Source organism: Sceloporus occidentalis, unplaced genomic scaffold (assembly GCF_023333645.1).
Source record: "Sceloporus occidentalis isolate IW3139 unplaced genomic scaffold, rSceOcc1.0.p SCAF_97, whole genome shotgun sequence".
NCBI classification, from domain to species: Eukaryota; Metazoa; Chordata; class Lepidosauria; order Squamata; family Phrynosomatidae; genus Sceloporus; species Sceloporus occidentalis.
This window is the reverse complement of record NW_028317077.1, coordinates 2,375,533-2,391,825: the sequence shown is the minus strand read 5'-3', so window position 1 is coordinate 2,391,825 and position 16,293 is coordinate 2,375,533. Positions and strand designations below refer to the sequence as shown.

General features: G+C 42.4%; 1 protein-coding gene across 1 annotated transcript; it reads left to right on the top strand.

The window, feature by feature from the left end:
* The first annotated feature begins 3,630 nt into the window (after positions 1-3,630).
* Positions 3,631-13,239, top strand: LOC149284228 (asparagine--tRNA ligase, cytoplasmic-like). The gene is made up of 15 exons (XM_089497015.1): positions 3,631-3,673; positions 5,161-5,243; positions 6,080-6,145; positions 6,746-6,838; positions 7,088-7,177; positions 7,471-7,549; positions 7,919-7,989; positions 8,332-8,418; positions 9,725-9,946; positions 10,357-10,556; positions 10,860-10,995; positions 11,331-11,444; positions 11,675-11,806; positions 12,547-12,678; positions 13,108-13,239. The coding sequence occupies exons 1-15, from the start codon at positions 3,631-3,633 to the stop codon at positions 13,237-13,239; spliced, it is 1,680 nt and encodes a 559-aa protein (XP_089353141.1).
* The last annotated feature ends 3,054 nt before the right edge of the window (positions 13,240-16,293 follow it).

Sequence of the window (16,293 nt, the reverse complement as noted above, 5' to 3'; positions counted from 1 at the left end):
TTTTTATTTTATAAAGATTCCTAAATGCATTCCTGGTATATATAATTGGAGTGTTGCTATATTGCCTTTTGTCCCTGTCTCCTTGAAGATGGTCCCAGTCATAGCACTTTCGAGGAGGACCCAGGAGATCCAGCCCCCCTGCAGGCTTCAGCAGAGCAGTATGGAAAGAGTGATCTCCCCCTTAGGGGTCTGATTTCCACTGTGGGTCTTCTCAAGCACAATTTGGTCACTCATCGGCCCCCACCCCTTCATAAATATAGAAACCAATAAGCTTCTTTATCGGAGAACCTTGCACTTTAATTAAAAAAGTTATTAGACTTGTGCGTTCGTATTTGGGAGAGCATGAAAACGCACAAGAATGCTGCTTTTTTCGTTGTTCAAACCGAATGAACTAATATGGCGGTGGATAAACGTACATGAGGACTAACAATATCTAAAAAAATATCATAAGTATCTCCTAGCTAATCCTGCCCCCCCATACAAGTCTCTACCTCTAGTCAACCTTAAGTCTTCGTACTATAGCAGGGGTTCACGGGAATCTGTAGGTTCGCACCAGGAGTTAAAGGTCCATAACAACGACTCTATTGGTTGCCGGCTGATCTGGCATCCTGGCAAAGTACACCTTCCAGCAACTTGGCCTGGGGAGACCAATGGCTTTGGCGTCGGGAGTTAAAGGTCCGTAACAGCAACTCCTGATGCCAGAGGAGCCCCCCCTGCTGGCACTCAATAGAGTCGCTCTAATGGACCTTTAAAATCCTGGTGCCAAAGCTGCTGTTAACCCCGTATTAACCCCAGCTAGAAAATCAGCACAAAAAAATGTATACAAACCGAAATGAATGCGGGAATGGGCGAATATTCGTGGAATACTAAGGGTTTTTTTTCCAGAAGAGTTGGCCGATTTAAATTAATATTGATATTACTGGGATTATGGCAAGTTCATGTTACACCAATTTCTCTATTATATGTAGTGCCCTCTAGTGGCATATAAAGTATTGTGCTGTTATAATATTTAGACTTGCACATTGATTTTTGTACAAATGCCGAATGTTAAAAGAAAACAAATGTGCGCAATACGAAAATCGTTGTCCATTTGTTTGTCGCAGCGGGCGCCATTTTAACTACACAGAGGAGGAGAGTTCTGTCCTTTTAATTCAACAACTTCTATGCGTTTTTCTTGTTCCCATAGCAACCTGAACGGACGCATTGGGTTTTCAAAACTACAATGTTAGATGAAGTTCATTGACTACAAATAATTTTTTGAGTATGAAAACGGCTCCTGTGAATTAAACATAGCACAGCGGCAAATATTCACTGACAGTGGTATCGGAACAAAGTAAGCAATCTTACAAACTGTAAAGGAACAGAAACCAAAAAAACTTTGTCCGTCCTGAACGTGTGTGACTCGTGAACGTGGATTCGAATGAATCTAATTTTTATCAACTTTTGCCTGATTCGTGCGCTCATGAGGATCACTGAAAATGAAGATGGAGTCCCAATTAAACAAAAGAGAAATATACATTATCCGTTTGTTAGCCTAGTTTTGATGCCATTACAAACCAGTTTTGAGGCTCTTTCAGTAGGGAAGGAAGGTACTGAGTAAGTGATGGGTAGAAGTAGCTAATACCGTCCTGATAAGAAGTACAGAGACCGTTTCATTAGTTATGGCTCTAAATGATAGTTCCAACAGCCTGTGGGTTTTTAGTTTACTTTTTCACTCTTGCCAATCTGCATTTATAAAAGAAAAGTACATAGTAGTCATATAGGCTTTCTGATTTAATAATCATCTTTTGAGTTCTTAATTTTTTTTTAAATGTATAATAAAAATTGGCAGGCAGGTCAAGGCAGAGGACATCCTACGCACAGCTTGTCCTAGTGGTCCTTCAGCAGGACTCGTCCACTAGAGCCAGCTCTGTCATTGCGTGCTCTTTGTGGCTTCGAAAGAGGCTAATTCTTCTAATTCCGTTTCTGGATAGTGTTTTGGTAATATTTCCTATTTTTGTGGAGCTAAACACAAAAAACACACACATTTTGTATATGTAGTATTACTAGTAGAGGTGGGTATACGGTTTTTGCCGAGGTTGCATCTTGGGGTCATTGTTACGAGCATGGACTTACTGGTGACATCTGCATGTTTGTTTAGTAGAAAGAGAGAGAAGAAAGAGAAACAGAAAGGAGAAGCAAGATGAAACAGAGTACATGAGAGAAAATGGGAAGGAAGGAGACCGAAAAAAGAAAAACAGAATAGCGAAGTGGGGAAAAAAAGAGTAAAAAGACAGACCAGTGGAGAGACAGTAGTGAAAAGAAGAGGAGAGAAAGTTTAGACCGGCTCACTGTTTTTTGTTTTCTAAACAGTGTCTTCACCCTCTTCCATAGAATCTGTAGACTGGACCATGGGCCCAGGCTCTACAAACTTCAGTCATTCTTTGGGGCTGAAACCCCTGTGTCTCTCCTCGCTCTTCTGACTTCCCTCTTTTCTAGGATCTCGGAATGTTTCCTGGGTATGAAGGCATCACAGGGTTCTACAGCCATAAAAGTCACAATAATGTGTATAGAAATAACGCAAAATTGGAGTTCCAGATTAAAACGTGTAAATAAAATGATTTACTTCTAAATGCCTATCTCTGTTACCAAATTTTTAATCTTGCCTTATGGCTGAGGATGCATCGAAGCCTGAATAGTGACTACGAAGATATGGACCTTGTGCGGGCCTTTTGGCCGGGGAGGGAAGGGGCCACGTATCACTTTGCGGCTTTGGCATATGAAGGCTGGGGATTAAGCAGTCCGATGTGGCACGATAACGTCCACCTTCTTCGCCCGACTATGGAAAAGCATTATACCTCAGGCTTCAGACTAAAATATATATTTACAGATCAATCAGTAGGTGTTAAACACACATGCGCACAGTCTCACTTTCTGGGCTTTTGGCCTTTGGCAGGCAGTCGGGATTGTGGGCTAGTTGGGGAGACCCTAACCGGTCCAACCAGCTTTAAAATCACTGGTGGTGTGTGCAGTGTTGGGGTTATGGTTTTAAAGTCACACGAAACATATGTAAAGCCTTGAATCATTGTCACGTTTCTTATATGTGTCATTTACGACCTTATAATGAGCATGACTTAATATGTATTAATCTTACTGCCAAACTGTATAATGTGTTAATAATGAATCTGTGATTAAGTGTTATTATTAATTCCATCGTCACCCCTAACAGCGCCATGGAATCGGTTGGCGCTCTACAAATACATTTCACGTAATCCATAAAACATAAACTATGCCCCACCAACATAATGGCGACGTGTACTCTATAGCGACAGTTTCCAATGTAAGCTCTATGCCATAGCCTTAGCACCATGGGATTCTTGCAACACAAAAGTTCTACATAGCATTATTTATCTATTACTTATATAAATAGTGTTTACTGAAAAAAGTCACAAAATCGAATATATCAGAAAGGTTTCTTAATAAAAAGCTTCAGGGGTTGTGTCACTTGGATTTGTCTCTAATGGTTGGAACTCTAGAGGCCTCGCAGGACTGGCCCGAAGGAAACGTCACTGCGGGCGCGCCCAGTTTGCGCCTGCGCAGTGTGCTGGAGGAAGCAGCAATCTGATGCAACCGGCTGACAGAGCGAGAGCCATGTCTCAGGAGATCAGTGACGGGGCCGCAAAGCTCCAGCTCGGTGAGACGGGCGTGGGGGCCGTTATGCACAATATATTTGACCTTTTAACCTAAGCTATCGCCGTGCCATTGATTTAACCCTCACGGGGTGGGGGACGCAAATGGGTTAGCTGGGGAGCCAGCGACCCTTTCCAAGCAATCTTGTGTATGAAAAAAATGTCAGAATTATGTGTAACGGGCAAATATGAAGCGTTTGCTTTCCAAAAGTAATATTTCCCCTAGCAGTGGGTATTACACAAAATAAAAATGCATATATTTATACTAGACCAACATATTACATTTCTTTTAGAGTAGCCAATGGGAACACTGACCTGCTTATAATTAGTTACTAGTATATGAATGGTAAATCAGATCAATAAAAAAGCAGATAAATCATTGTTTAAAAAAATGATTTTGCTATTTCTATACAGTCAGCTTTGTATTCTAATGGCAATATCATTGATATAATAGGTGTTTGATTTGTTACGTCTGACTCATTCCCTCGATGTAGGACCATGCGCTGTTCCAGCTGTCACAGCACCTAGTCCTGCAACGGACATTAATGGGGTCTGGGGTTACCCTACAGGTGTCCGGTAACTAACTGGTGAAATGATAATTTGTACAGCGCTGCAGAATGTTAGTGCCTAATAAGTAAAGAAATAATGACTCCGTTGGGGCAGATCCATTTGGACTTTCGGTTTTGTTCCCCTATTCATCTTATAGTTGAAGTGGTCCTTAATCAGTCCTAGGTCTTGTCATGGAGTCAGGGTAGCTTTAGGCCTGCCCCATGCATGTTTACATATCCTTAGTAGATTAGCCTCTACCACCTCTCCTGGGAGACTGGTCCATTCATGTACCACTCTCACCGGAAGTAAAACTTCCTTTCATTACGTCTCAGCCTCGGTTTTAGACTATGTTCCAACAGTTCTTCTCCTTTGAAATAAACGTCCGTCCTGTAAATTCATATTGTTTTACCTTCTCCACCTTTAGTACATGTATTGGTTGATAATGCGAGCATCCCCATCGGTAGCTTTGGTTGCAGTAACTCGACGTCTGCAGCATTTCTACGTAGAATCTTCCCTTAAAAACATTAAGCAGAATCAAATGGTTGGTCCTCACACATACATCGGTTTAGGCTCCAGGATAGTGTGAATGAAGCGCTAAGGATGTAAATAGGGTATGTTTGTTTTTTTTTTTTAACTTAAATTCTAGAAATCGGGATAAGATCCTGAAAGGTAATTTATTTTCTTAAAGACAATACATACAATGTTTGATCATCTATAATCATATAAAGGATACGCAGGCCGCTGGACATTACTGTATTCCGTTCTCTTACGTGTTCTGCTTTACGTAAGACAGTCTGACATGGCAGGGTACTTTATTGAGTGCTGCCTTGATAACATGTAGAAGTGAAGCTGGTTACGTGCTAAGGAACCTGGAGCAGCGTTACTAGTCGGCTTCTGAAATGGACACTGGCTACTTAAAGATAATCTTTTTATGTCATTACAGGAGAGATGTATATTTCTGATCGAGAGGGAAGTGATGAAACTGGTGATGGAACCAAAGAAAAACCCTTTAAAACTGTCATTAAGGTAATAACCCGACATTTGCCTATTCAGCTACGCAGTGGTGCCCAATAAACATTTCTGACATCACAAAATGTGATGATCACATTTCTAAAAAGCGTACATGTAATGACTTCAATGCACGCATTGGTTGATAACAGACAGCGGAAATAGAAGCCTTTGGTTGAACACTTAATCTTTCACCTCTTTTAAAATTTAGCTGTGTGACCTTTAAATGAACATCATTTCTGAATGGAGGCACAGAGAGGGACTCTGGATCAGAACCCTCTTTAAAAATAAGCCCCATGACTGGATCAGTTGGTGGGTAGCTGTACTTAATTGTGGACATTGAGCACTTTAATCCCAAATGCATTATGGGATGTGATATAATTGGGTTATTTGACTAGGTTTGGCCCAGACTGAAAGCTGCCAGCCCTCCTCTGCATGTGCCCGCCACTCAATGAAACCATTACTTTATGTATCGAGTCACCCAACTATAGTAAAGCTAATAATCACCCAATGAATACTGGAGTGCCTATTATTATATATATATATATATATATATATATACATACATACATACACACACACAATCATATGGGTGTGTAGTAACTGTAGTAATTATGTCACTGTTAATTTTATTTCTCATAAATAACCCTTTGAGTGCTGGAGGGGTGCGGTACACTTTGAAGTCCTGCAAGGGCTTCAGAAGTATTACTAAAAGTTGATCGGACTCCATTAAGGTGCAGTAACTCCACTGCATTGCAGCCATTCACCCACCTCCTTGTTGCTGTAATGGCGGTTCTGGTGGTATTAAGTCTAGTTTGTCCTAATATTGATTTTTATTTTATTATTATTTTAAGGCCATGTTGACAGTCGGAAAAGAGCCATTCCCTACTTTCTACGTGGATTCACAGAAGGAAAACGAGGTTGTATGATAACCGATAACCTTCTAATTTCTGTTTGTATGTGAACTTGTGATTTTTGTTTAGTTTATTTGTTGCTATCAAATTCATTGCAGGTAACACGTGAAAAATGAAAGTTTAATCTACCAAAAAAATGCCAGATTAACCTAAATCATTTCTGACATCCCCAGATAGTAGACATCAAGACTCCTGGATTAAGCTCCAGTCTCTGGGAAGGGGTCCCTTTCTTTTCATTATAGTCAGAATGTAGAATTCCCACCATAATGACCAAAACTCGCTGTGCCCTCAGCGCCATAATGTAGAAAAAGCTTTGTGTAAAGAATGAATTAGGAGACAAGGTATACCAAACATGACTTTATACCGTTCAAAGCAAATTATGAAGAAGGGAAATTGACGGAAGTACAGAAACCTCCTGCTGGAGTGGACACTCCAGCATCTTCTGATTCCTCGCAAATCACATTAATCTGCTGCTTTTCCAGTCCTGTCAGCTCTTTAATATGGTTTTTGTAGTATATCATCAAAAGTTCACATGCGTAAAGATCTTGAGCTGTGTGTTACCAGATGGTGTAGAATTAAGTCCTTAACTTTGCTCGTATTTTCTAGCGATGGGATGTAATCTCCAAGACCCAGCTGAAGAACGTTAGAAAGATCTGGAACCGGGAACAAATGAAGAACGAGGCCAAGGAAAAGAGAGAGGTTGGTGTCTAACCCTGATCTTTAGGAACAGCTACAATATTTAGGTCTCCCTGGTACATATTTGGGCGCAACTATTCCTTTATAAAGTAGTTTCTCATGTCTTATGTACAGCCATATAACTACTTGTATTCAGAAGGCCGCACTGTTTATTGGTTGTCATTATTTGGGCAATAGATAGTTTTAACCTCATTCTGTTTGGTTTTCTTTAAAGCTTGTTCGTGTCATGTAATCTCTTGGTTCTTTTTTTAGGCTGAAGACAATATGAGACGGGAGAAGAATTTGGAGGAAGCTAAGAAAATAGTCATTGCAAATGACCCCAGCCTGCCGACGCCAACAACGGTACGCCAATTAAATTGCTGTTGGTTACCTGGTCAAAAGCTGTAGTTATAAGATAAATTTATCTCATGTCAATATGAACTGGAAATTGTTGTTTCCCTCTTCTTTTTTTTATAGCTTTTTTTTTTTTTCCTTTTTCCATTATATATCTAATACATCTGTTTATGCCAACTGAGTGATCGAAACACCTCCAAGAATTTTACTAATATATATTTTGCTAAATCTTTCTGCATGAAAGACAAATGATCGGTTGCTCCTGATGATATCGCAAATCTCATATCATTCTGTCTCTGCAGGTTAAGATCCGTGAATTAGAAGCTTATCGAGGACAGAGAGTGAAAGTGTTTGGCTGGGTTCATAGGTTGCGTAGACAAGGTATTTGTCAAAATGTAGCACCTCCTGGATTTTTTTAAATTATTTAGTAGTAAGAATGTAAATACATTTCAAGAAAACAGCTTAAGTATGTATTTAACATGAATACCCCTGATTCTACATGTGACCCCACCGGCTACTGCGCCGCCTATAACTAACATACACACACACTCTAGACTGGCCCGGGAGGGGGGTACTTTATTTTTCTATAGCAGGCTAACATAGTAAAAAGCAATCTGTAAAACTAAAAAAACAGCATGACCTGCTATAGGATTTGGTATCCTTGATATGCAGTATAAACTTTGGTTCTCAGGATTATAGAAAAGTTGCGTTTTGTCGAGTAATTGCAAATATACATTTTTTTTGCTTCAGGGAAAACCCTGATGTTCATTGTTCTGAGAGACGGTACTGGATTTCTACAGTGCGTGCTGAACGATCAACTGGTAATTTCACGTCCAGTTTTCTTTTACGGTTACAATATGGCTAAAGTTCTTGAATGTGCAGGTTCTTTTGTGCTACATTTTTTATTGTTGAGGTTTATCTTCCAAATGAGTGTTGCATGTAATGGCATGGTTATTGGTGCAGAGGCCGTGTATATGACTTAATGCTCAGTGTCTATGGGGTTTGCCAGGTGCATTGAGTATCTTTGCAAAGCACCATGGTTTATAATATTATAGATATAGATATATATAAGTAAATAATATTGTATCCAGATTCTGCACCACATACCGTATCATTATCGGGAGGCAATGATTGTCAGTAACTCCCTTCCTCTTTCCTTCTAGTGCCAGTGTTACAATGGACTCATTCTCTCCACTGAGAGCACTGTTGCTGTATATGGCACACTAAACTTGGTTCCAGACGGCAAACAGGTATGTCTTCTGGCTGGTATTTTAATGTGCGGCTGCTTCAGATCCAATGAGGTGCGCAACACATTAGATGCCCCTATCAACTTGTCAAAGCTTAGAGTATAGTGGCACTTTTAGAGTCCCGGCTGACTGCAGTTAAAAAAAAAAATAAAAAAATAATACATTTGATAAAAAATGTCTTCTGTTTGCCTATTAATATTCCTTCTGCATATTGCGGTACATTGTTTGGGAAATTCTGCATGTCTGCTACTACAAGGCTCGACAAATCCCAGGACGCCATGGCGACTGAGAATTTTGTCCTGGCGCCTAGGTGTTTGTCAGCCTGTTAAATCCCCAAAAAATGCCCCCACGTCGCCACAATCGTGGTGATCGCAGGGGCGCTGCTGCTGTCTGCCTAGGTGTCTGGGCAGACCAGCACAGCCACCCCGAGCCCGCCCCCGAGCCTGTGATCACTGCCACGGAGTGATTCTGTAGGCTGAAGACGCGATTTCCGGCAAACCAGCAATTTAGTTTTCAGCTGCCACAGAGAGCTTCCGGGAAGGGGGTTGTGTGTTGATTGGGTCCTGACACAACATCCCCCTGCTGCCTGATTGCTCCATGAGAGCGAAAGTGCAGCGTTAACCCCTTCGAGGCATTTTAGGGGTTAATTCCCGTTTTGTACGGGGCTCTGCTGCTGATGGTCTGCCTGGAAGCTCAGGCAGACCAGCAACAGCAAAAACGAGCCCCCACAAACCCTTTGGTGTCTCCTGTAGGCATGGAAGCCTACAGCAGTCATCAAAGACTCCCCCTGCAATGGCTGGTCTATAGACCAGCCATTGCGTCCCAGCTGCGAGAGGCAGCTTCAGGGACAGGGGAGAAGGTTCTTCGGTCTCCACATGAGTGTGGACACCAGCCCCAACACCCCCCTGCTGCCTGATCGCTCCATGAGAGCGACAGTGCAGCGTTAACCCCTTCAATGCCACAATTATGTATGACACATTCGTGGCATTGCAGAGGTTAACATTTGTCCCCACAAGCTTGTGGGGATTAAATATCAGTCAATGCTGTGCTCCAATGGAACATCAGCATTGAAAGAGTTAAAAAAAAAACAGCAACAAAAAACAGCACTGACCTAAAAGTCTAGGGTGCTTCCAGGTCAAATGCTGTGAGTTTAGTAAGTGGGCTGATGATGATCCGATCACTCCTGACCAACTGTTAGTTTAAAAAAAAGATAAATCCTGGCTTTATTTGTCAAGCCCTGTGCTACCACGGTCAGTAAATGTTGTGTTATGTACACTCTTAATGCAGGTTATCTTTTTAATGTGTTTAGGCCCCTGGCGGGCACGAGTTGGCCTGTGACTTCTGGGAACTCGTGGGTTTGGCTCCAGCCGGCGGTGCCGACAACCTCATTAATGAAGAATCTGATGTAGATGTCCAGCTTAACAACCGTCACATGATGATCCGGGGTGAGAATATGTCCAAAATCTTCAAGGTTCGCTCCACGGTCGTCCACTGCTTCAGAAGCCATTTTTTTGACCGCGGTTATTATGAGGTACGTTCCGTGTCTCTCTCGGATGTCTGATGTGTTTCTTTGCTTGCGTCTGAATTACGTGGGTACTCCAAACATACTAATAAAGCTGGAACCTTTGACCCTGAAGTAACAAACTAACTTGATTAGAAGAAAACATTTCAAAAACTTTTGGTGCTAACCTGCTGCCACATTTTGGAAAATCTTTTTACTTAAAATCTAATGGCATGAAAACCATCTTTGATAAAGATTCTCCTTCTATAGAAAGCTTGCAATACATGTCTACTTTGTGTCCACATTTCCTGACCGCATTTAACTTCCGCTGTGCTTGTTGTTAGATGTGATCACATGACTCCCTTTGGCCTTCTTTCTCTTTAATCCTTGTATCTGTGATATTGTTGGCATACTAGTAAGTGCTGATATTCCTTTTGTAGGTGACACCACCGACTTTGGTCCAAACACAAGTGGAAGGAGGCTCAACGCTGTTTAAACTGGATTACTTTGGAGAAGAGGCTTATCTAACGCAGTCATCCCAGTTGTATCTCGAAACATGCATTCCAGCTCTGGGTGACACGTTCTGTATAGCTCAGTCCTACCGCGCCGAACAGTCAAGAACTCGGCGGCATCTGGCAGAGTAAGTGGCGAGGCCAAAATTGCTTCATTGGAATCCCCTAGACCATAGATGTATTCTTTTTCTCAAAGGAACCTTGGGATCGTTTTTTTTTTTTTAGTTTAAAAAAAAAAAAAAAAATGTTCTTAAGAAAACCGTTCACCACCAAACAAAATGAATGTGCTGAACATTTTTAAACAGTTTGACATCTACTTGACATTTTATACTCTTGGATAGTTTCTGGTTATTGTTTATAATCTGTGTTTTGTGGCGCTGCACTGGATATTAATGAATAAAAGTCCCCATGGATTCTGATTTGACTTCTAGATACACGCACATTGAAGCAGAATGTGCTTTCTTGACATTTGAGGACTTGCTGGAGCGTCTTGAAGACCTGGTGTGTGACGTGGTTGACAGAGTCTTGAAGTCTCCTGTAGCCGGCTTGCTCTATGACTTACACCCGGTGCGTGCTGCTGGCAATATGTTTTTTGTGGTTTCAGTTGATAAACTCACTTGTGGGTTTGAGGAGAATAATCATTATGACTTTCATTGTAGTTTGTGTGTTTGATGGCAGATAAGACCTATCCGGCCAACCTTGTCTCCCCATTTGTTCTGATGTAAAGACTTAAGACTTTGATCAGTACTTGGCCTCCTCTTATATTCATGTTTAAGTTCCCTCAACATCTTAACCTATATGTCTGTTGTCCTCAGCCTGGAGAATAAAGTGCAGCAACTTTCTGGTAATACGTGACGGCTGTCTGAACTTTAGGACTCTAACCTTTCAACGTTTCATTCCAGGATTTCAAGCCGCCTAAACGTCCATTCAGGAGGATGAACTATTCCGATGCAATCGCCTGGCTGAAGGAGCACGATGTGAAGAAAGATGATGGCACTTACTATGAGTTTGGAGAGGTGAGGTCTCGGTTTTCCGGAATGACTTTGTCCGATGGGCCCCGCTGGTGTTCATTGGTCCTGATAATGCTAAGACGGAGCGAGACATAATTTTCATCCATGGGAACCTTCATGGTCCTGGAAGTTTATGTCGCATATATGCAGTAATAAATTCACCTTATTAATCCTGTATTCACTTCTTTATCTGGAGTATTTTATCCATGTCTAACGGTAGCTCTGGTTTCCTGCAGGATATCCCAGAAGCCCCAGAGAGACTGATGACTGATGCCATCAATGAGCCAATCCTGCTTTGCCGCTTCCCTGCAGAGATAAAGTCCTTCTACATGCAGCGATGTGCGGAGGATAGACGCCTTACGGAATCGGTCATTATAGTTCCATTCTTATAAATGTATCAGGATATAGATATCCGTGTGTGTGTGTGTGTGTGTATATATATATATATATATATATATATATATATATATTTATATATATATATATATATTGTATGTAGTCTGGAGGTGCAGTTTAATAACCAGTGGTATCGTTGTGTCTGACAAGTGTTACTTGTACTGGCACGTGGTTTACGACTGAAATTGTACATATAGATTTAGTCTAAAAAAAAAAAAAAAAAAGTACAGAGGCTCCTTGAATGTTTCCTTTATTGCTCCTTGTGAAGGATGAGTGCTAAACCTCCCACTCCCAGCCACTCGCTATCCTCTCTATCTAGGAAACACTTAATTGGGTTACGAAGTCTGTATTTTGTTGAAACTGGAACCCAACTCCTGTGGTCATTATCAAACCGTGATGGGGACATGTATTTAAAGAGGATAAGCCTGCTGCACCCCTTAAGTGGCACTGTGGTCGGAAAAGTAGCCGCCGGGTGAATAATGCGGGCTGCTCAGATTTCACTTGTTTAGTTCAGTTTGCATTTTTTATTATTGCAATGTATATACTACTGAAGATCTCCACAAACAACAATATATATAATGTATTAATGTGTATACAATATATTTTTCGATGTTTGATTAGTGGCAGTTTTGTAGTGCTGTAGACAGATGTGTTTTATCAAATAAAATAAGTTCTGTAAGATAGTTTGAGCTTCTCCTTCCTTGTATTACAGGTTGACGTGCTGATGCCCAACGTCGGTGAGATCGTCGGAGGCTCCATGCGTATTTGGGACAGCGAGGAGCTTTTAGAAGGCTACAAGAGAGAAGGCATTGACTCTACCCCATACTACTGGTACACTGACCAGGTAAGAGCTTTGTTACGCTTTTTGCAGGTTTCGCTTTTCCAAATTCTGTATTTTACACTAAAAAACATTCCTTATTCTTATGCAGGTCTTTTTTGCCCTTGTTTATGCACTCTATACACTTCTGTGGATGTTTACCACTGTTGTGTTCATTTATTAAAGCTCTATTCCAATTTTTTAAGTATGTATTCCATGTATTTTAAGTATGCAGTGGTTTTTCTATGATATGCAAGCATACCTTCAGATGCTATGGGGTATAAAATTGATTCTGGTGCGCCCTTTAAACAGTGATCCATTCACAATTCAGATTACAGCCCTTTGGTTATCGTCAGAAAACTTAATCTGAATCCCTTTTTTTCCCCCATGTTTTAATTAATCTGTTGAGATACAAGTAAGTCACCAATATAATTGTGTTCCTTTATTGCTCTACAGCGTAAATACGGCACATGTCCCCATGGTGGTTACGGTCTGGGTCTGGAGCGATTTCTCACGTGGATCCTGAACAGACACCACATACGCGATGTATGTCTGTACCCCCGATTTGTCCAGCGCTGCAAACCCTAATCCACCCGGAAAACCCCACTCACCAGTAACCATTTGGTAAAGGTCATAGCAAGTGCTGTCTTCATGTCATTCTATGGGGAGGAATCCCATTCAGGCTGCTCAAATCACCCCATAGCGGAAAACACTGTTTCTCTTTTGGTATCTGTGACAACTAATTCTTTAGCAGAAAAACTCTGTGTCCTGTACTCTGTTTGCTACTGATCTGGACGATCCCCCTATGAAAGGTGCCAGGGCTTTAATTAAATTATATTTTATTGGATGAAACATTCTGCCCTCCATGGTGTTGAAGGGTTGTGGCTTTTAGAATTTCCGAGGCACCCTACATAGTGCGGTCGTTAGATTCGTGGACGCCGTGCATTCGCTGTCCGTAAAGGGAACACATACGCAGATCTTTCTAGGGACCCGGTCTGGACTGAGACCTTGAACGTCATTCTTCATTTATTTCCACCCAAAGCATTGCATGTTGCCTGTACCAAAAATGTAACATCCCGTTATGAAATAAAGAACAGTTAGCCAGTTTGTGTGGGCATCGGGCTGTAGTTTGTCATCTACCATCCAGGGAAAATAATCTGTATGCTTGCCACGGTCCGATCAGAGTGCATATAGTGAACCGCATATAGTGACTGGCCGCTGTCAGACGTCTGGACGTCTTTCAGATGAAGGCATGCAAATTAAATGCAAAAAAAAATTCAATCTCTGCAATATAGAGATTTAAAAAAAAAAAAAAAAATTATAAAACCTGGGTTGGGGGTCTGACAGTCGCCTCCACCCCCCCCCCATGAATCCTGGGACGAGTGTTAAAGGAGCACTCCTGCTTTCATTTGCGGTTTTAATGCATATGGTATCTGCGCGGCCTTCTTTGTGTTTTAAAAAGGCAGAGGGGGGTTTCTGCAGAATCCCTCGTGTGTTTTTGCCCCCACCAACTAAAAGCCCCGCAGAGACACGCATTTCCCTACATGTCATATATTCACTTTGCGTCGGCGCCGGCTCGCGGAACGCAGCAGACAACTCCCTCCGGTCGGGGGCTCCTTCACAAACTGGTAGAGTGCCAGCTGTAACGGCGAGACACGGAGTTCCCGGCAGAGCCGTTTGTCTTTCAAGGTTCTTGGCACACAATGGACGCTCAGTGAGGTTGGTTTATCAGGAACTGGTTTGCAGGACAGAAATTATCAGGAAAGAATTAGGGATCTTAATATGTGCGGCTTGGAGGAAGGAAGATGTGATGGAAACATTTAAATACTTAAAGGGGTTTAAAGTACAGGAGGGAAGCTTATTTGAAAGGAGGCGCAATGCTAGAACAAGGGGTCATGGTCTAAAGCGAAAAGGTCAGCGGGTTCGACCTAACATAAGAAAGTTCTACTTTACTCAGTGGGTAGTAGATAAGTGGAACAGTCTCCCAGCAGGAGTGGTGGAGACAAATACAGTGAGGGAATTTGAATAGGCATGGGATAGACATTAAGTTTTCTTCACTGCAGCACCTGACCAAACACTGATGGGGGTTTAAAGATGGGCCGAATGCTTCTTTTGTGCCATCAGATTCTATGCTGACTTCCTCCTTCGGTGTCGTTGGGCCTGAAGTTGCGTTACCCAGCCCCGTAATATTTATACTTCCTCATCTGTGCGTCTCTTGGTTTCCTTCTCCGCTCTTCTGACCTGGTTCTTGGAAGCAACCAGACGAACAGGAAACGCGGAAACTGAAATACCGTGTAAATAATGATGTCATGGTGTAAATAATGATGTCACGGTGGAAAAGCCAGTTATCATCACAACAGAAACCTCAGAATTCTGATTCTAAGGCACGTCGGCCTCTGCTTCGTAGGTGCTAAAGCTTCATGTTGACAGAAGGCCGAGCCGAATCGTCCTGCTATGAAACCCGCACCCGTGTGTTTATTCTTGATCATTCACGTCGTATGTTCTCATTAAATGCTAGAGTCTGGTCCTAGAGGTCTCAACAGCGATTCCCAACCCCGGGGGGTTCCACACGTTTCAGTAAGCGTTCCGTGTGTCCCATAATGTTTGGACGTCTTTGTGTTCTTCAGAGCTGAACATGGATTTCTGTCCAGGTACCGGATTCAGCGATAAGGGAAGCGCAGGCAGAAGTGGAGCGTCTATCCGTATACCCCGCCAAAGGGATTGGCGTTAATAACAGCGGCTCGGCCGGGGTTAATGCAGGCAGCCCATCATTATAAGTTCCATATATCACCAACATACCGGGTGCTCTGCTCTTTGGGAAGCCCTGGTCAGGGTACCTCTTGTAGGAGTAAATTGCTGACCGTGCAGAATGTCGGTGACCTCGTTCCGTTTTGTGTGCGGATGGGAGCGCTATCAGCGCTGCCACATTGCAGCGACCCTTAGAAATGCTGACTTTGCGTAAAGTCTCCGCACTCCACCCTGATCTGGCTGATCGGAGACCTCCGGTCTGCGGAGGACTGCGAGGACTATCCTAATAAGAGGGTTTGGCCAAAGGTGGAGTGTTTGCTGCAGCCAACTCCTACGCATAAAGCTTCAGGCAGGTATGTGACCGGCACATGGGTATAGAGAGGGTTAATTTTTAAAATGAATTTCTTTCATCCTAACATACTGTAGTCTGCGCTGATTAGACGGTCTGGTTTAGATATAATGTAAGAAAGTGTCAGTCACTGAGACAGTGGAGGATACGTGGAACTGCTTTCCAGCAGAAGAGGCAGACAATGGGCATAAAGCTGCCCTGAACATAAAATACGGACACGGGGCAAGGTTTGGGGGTTTAGCAGCAAATTCCAAAACATGGGGACGTGATGGGGATATGGCCCCTCTGTCACATTCTATGTCTCTGTTGCTGTCTAGAATATGCGACCTGTGGATGGTTTGCCGTAAAGTGCCCCCTCTCTGTGTCAGAGCCCTTCCGGCACCCCCAGCCCCCACCATGACCCTTTCAGCTATATCGGTGACCCTGTTCATGGCCAATACTGACTCGTTAAGCAGATAATCCCCTCCTGCCTCCGATAAGAAGATAATTACTGAGATGATTTAAGATCTCCAGTATTGTCTACACATTGCACAGGGCTGGCTCAG

Excerpts from the sequence above, each read along its gene's own strand:
- LOC149284228 (XM_089497015.1), top strand. The coding sequence starts at position 3,631 with ATGTCTCAGGAGATCAGTGACGGGGCCGCAAAGCTCCAGCTCG. Across the intron at positions 7,990-8,331 it reads GCGTGCTGAACGATCAACTG|TGCCAGTGTTACAATGGACT; the intron begins GTAATTTCACGT and ends CTTTCCTTCTAG. Across the intron at positions 8,419-9,724 it reads TGGTTCCAGACGGCAAACAG|GCCCCTGGCGGGCACGAGTT; the intron begins GTATGTCTTCTG and ends TAATGTGTTTAG.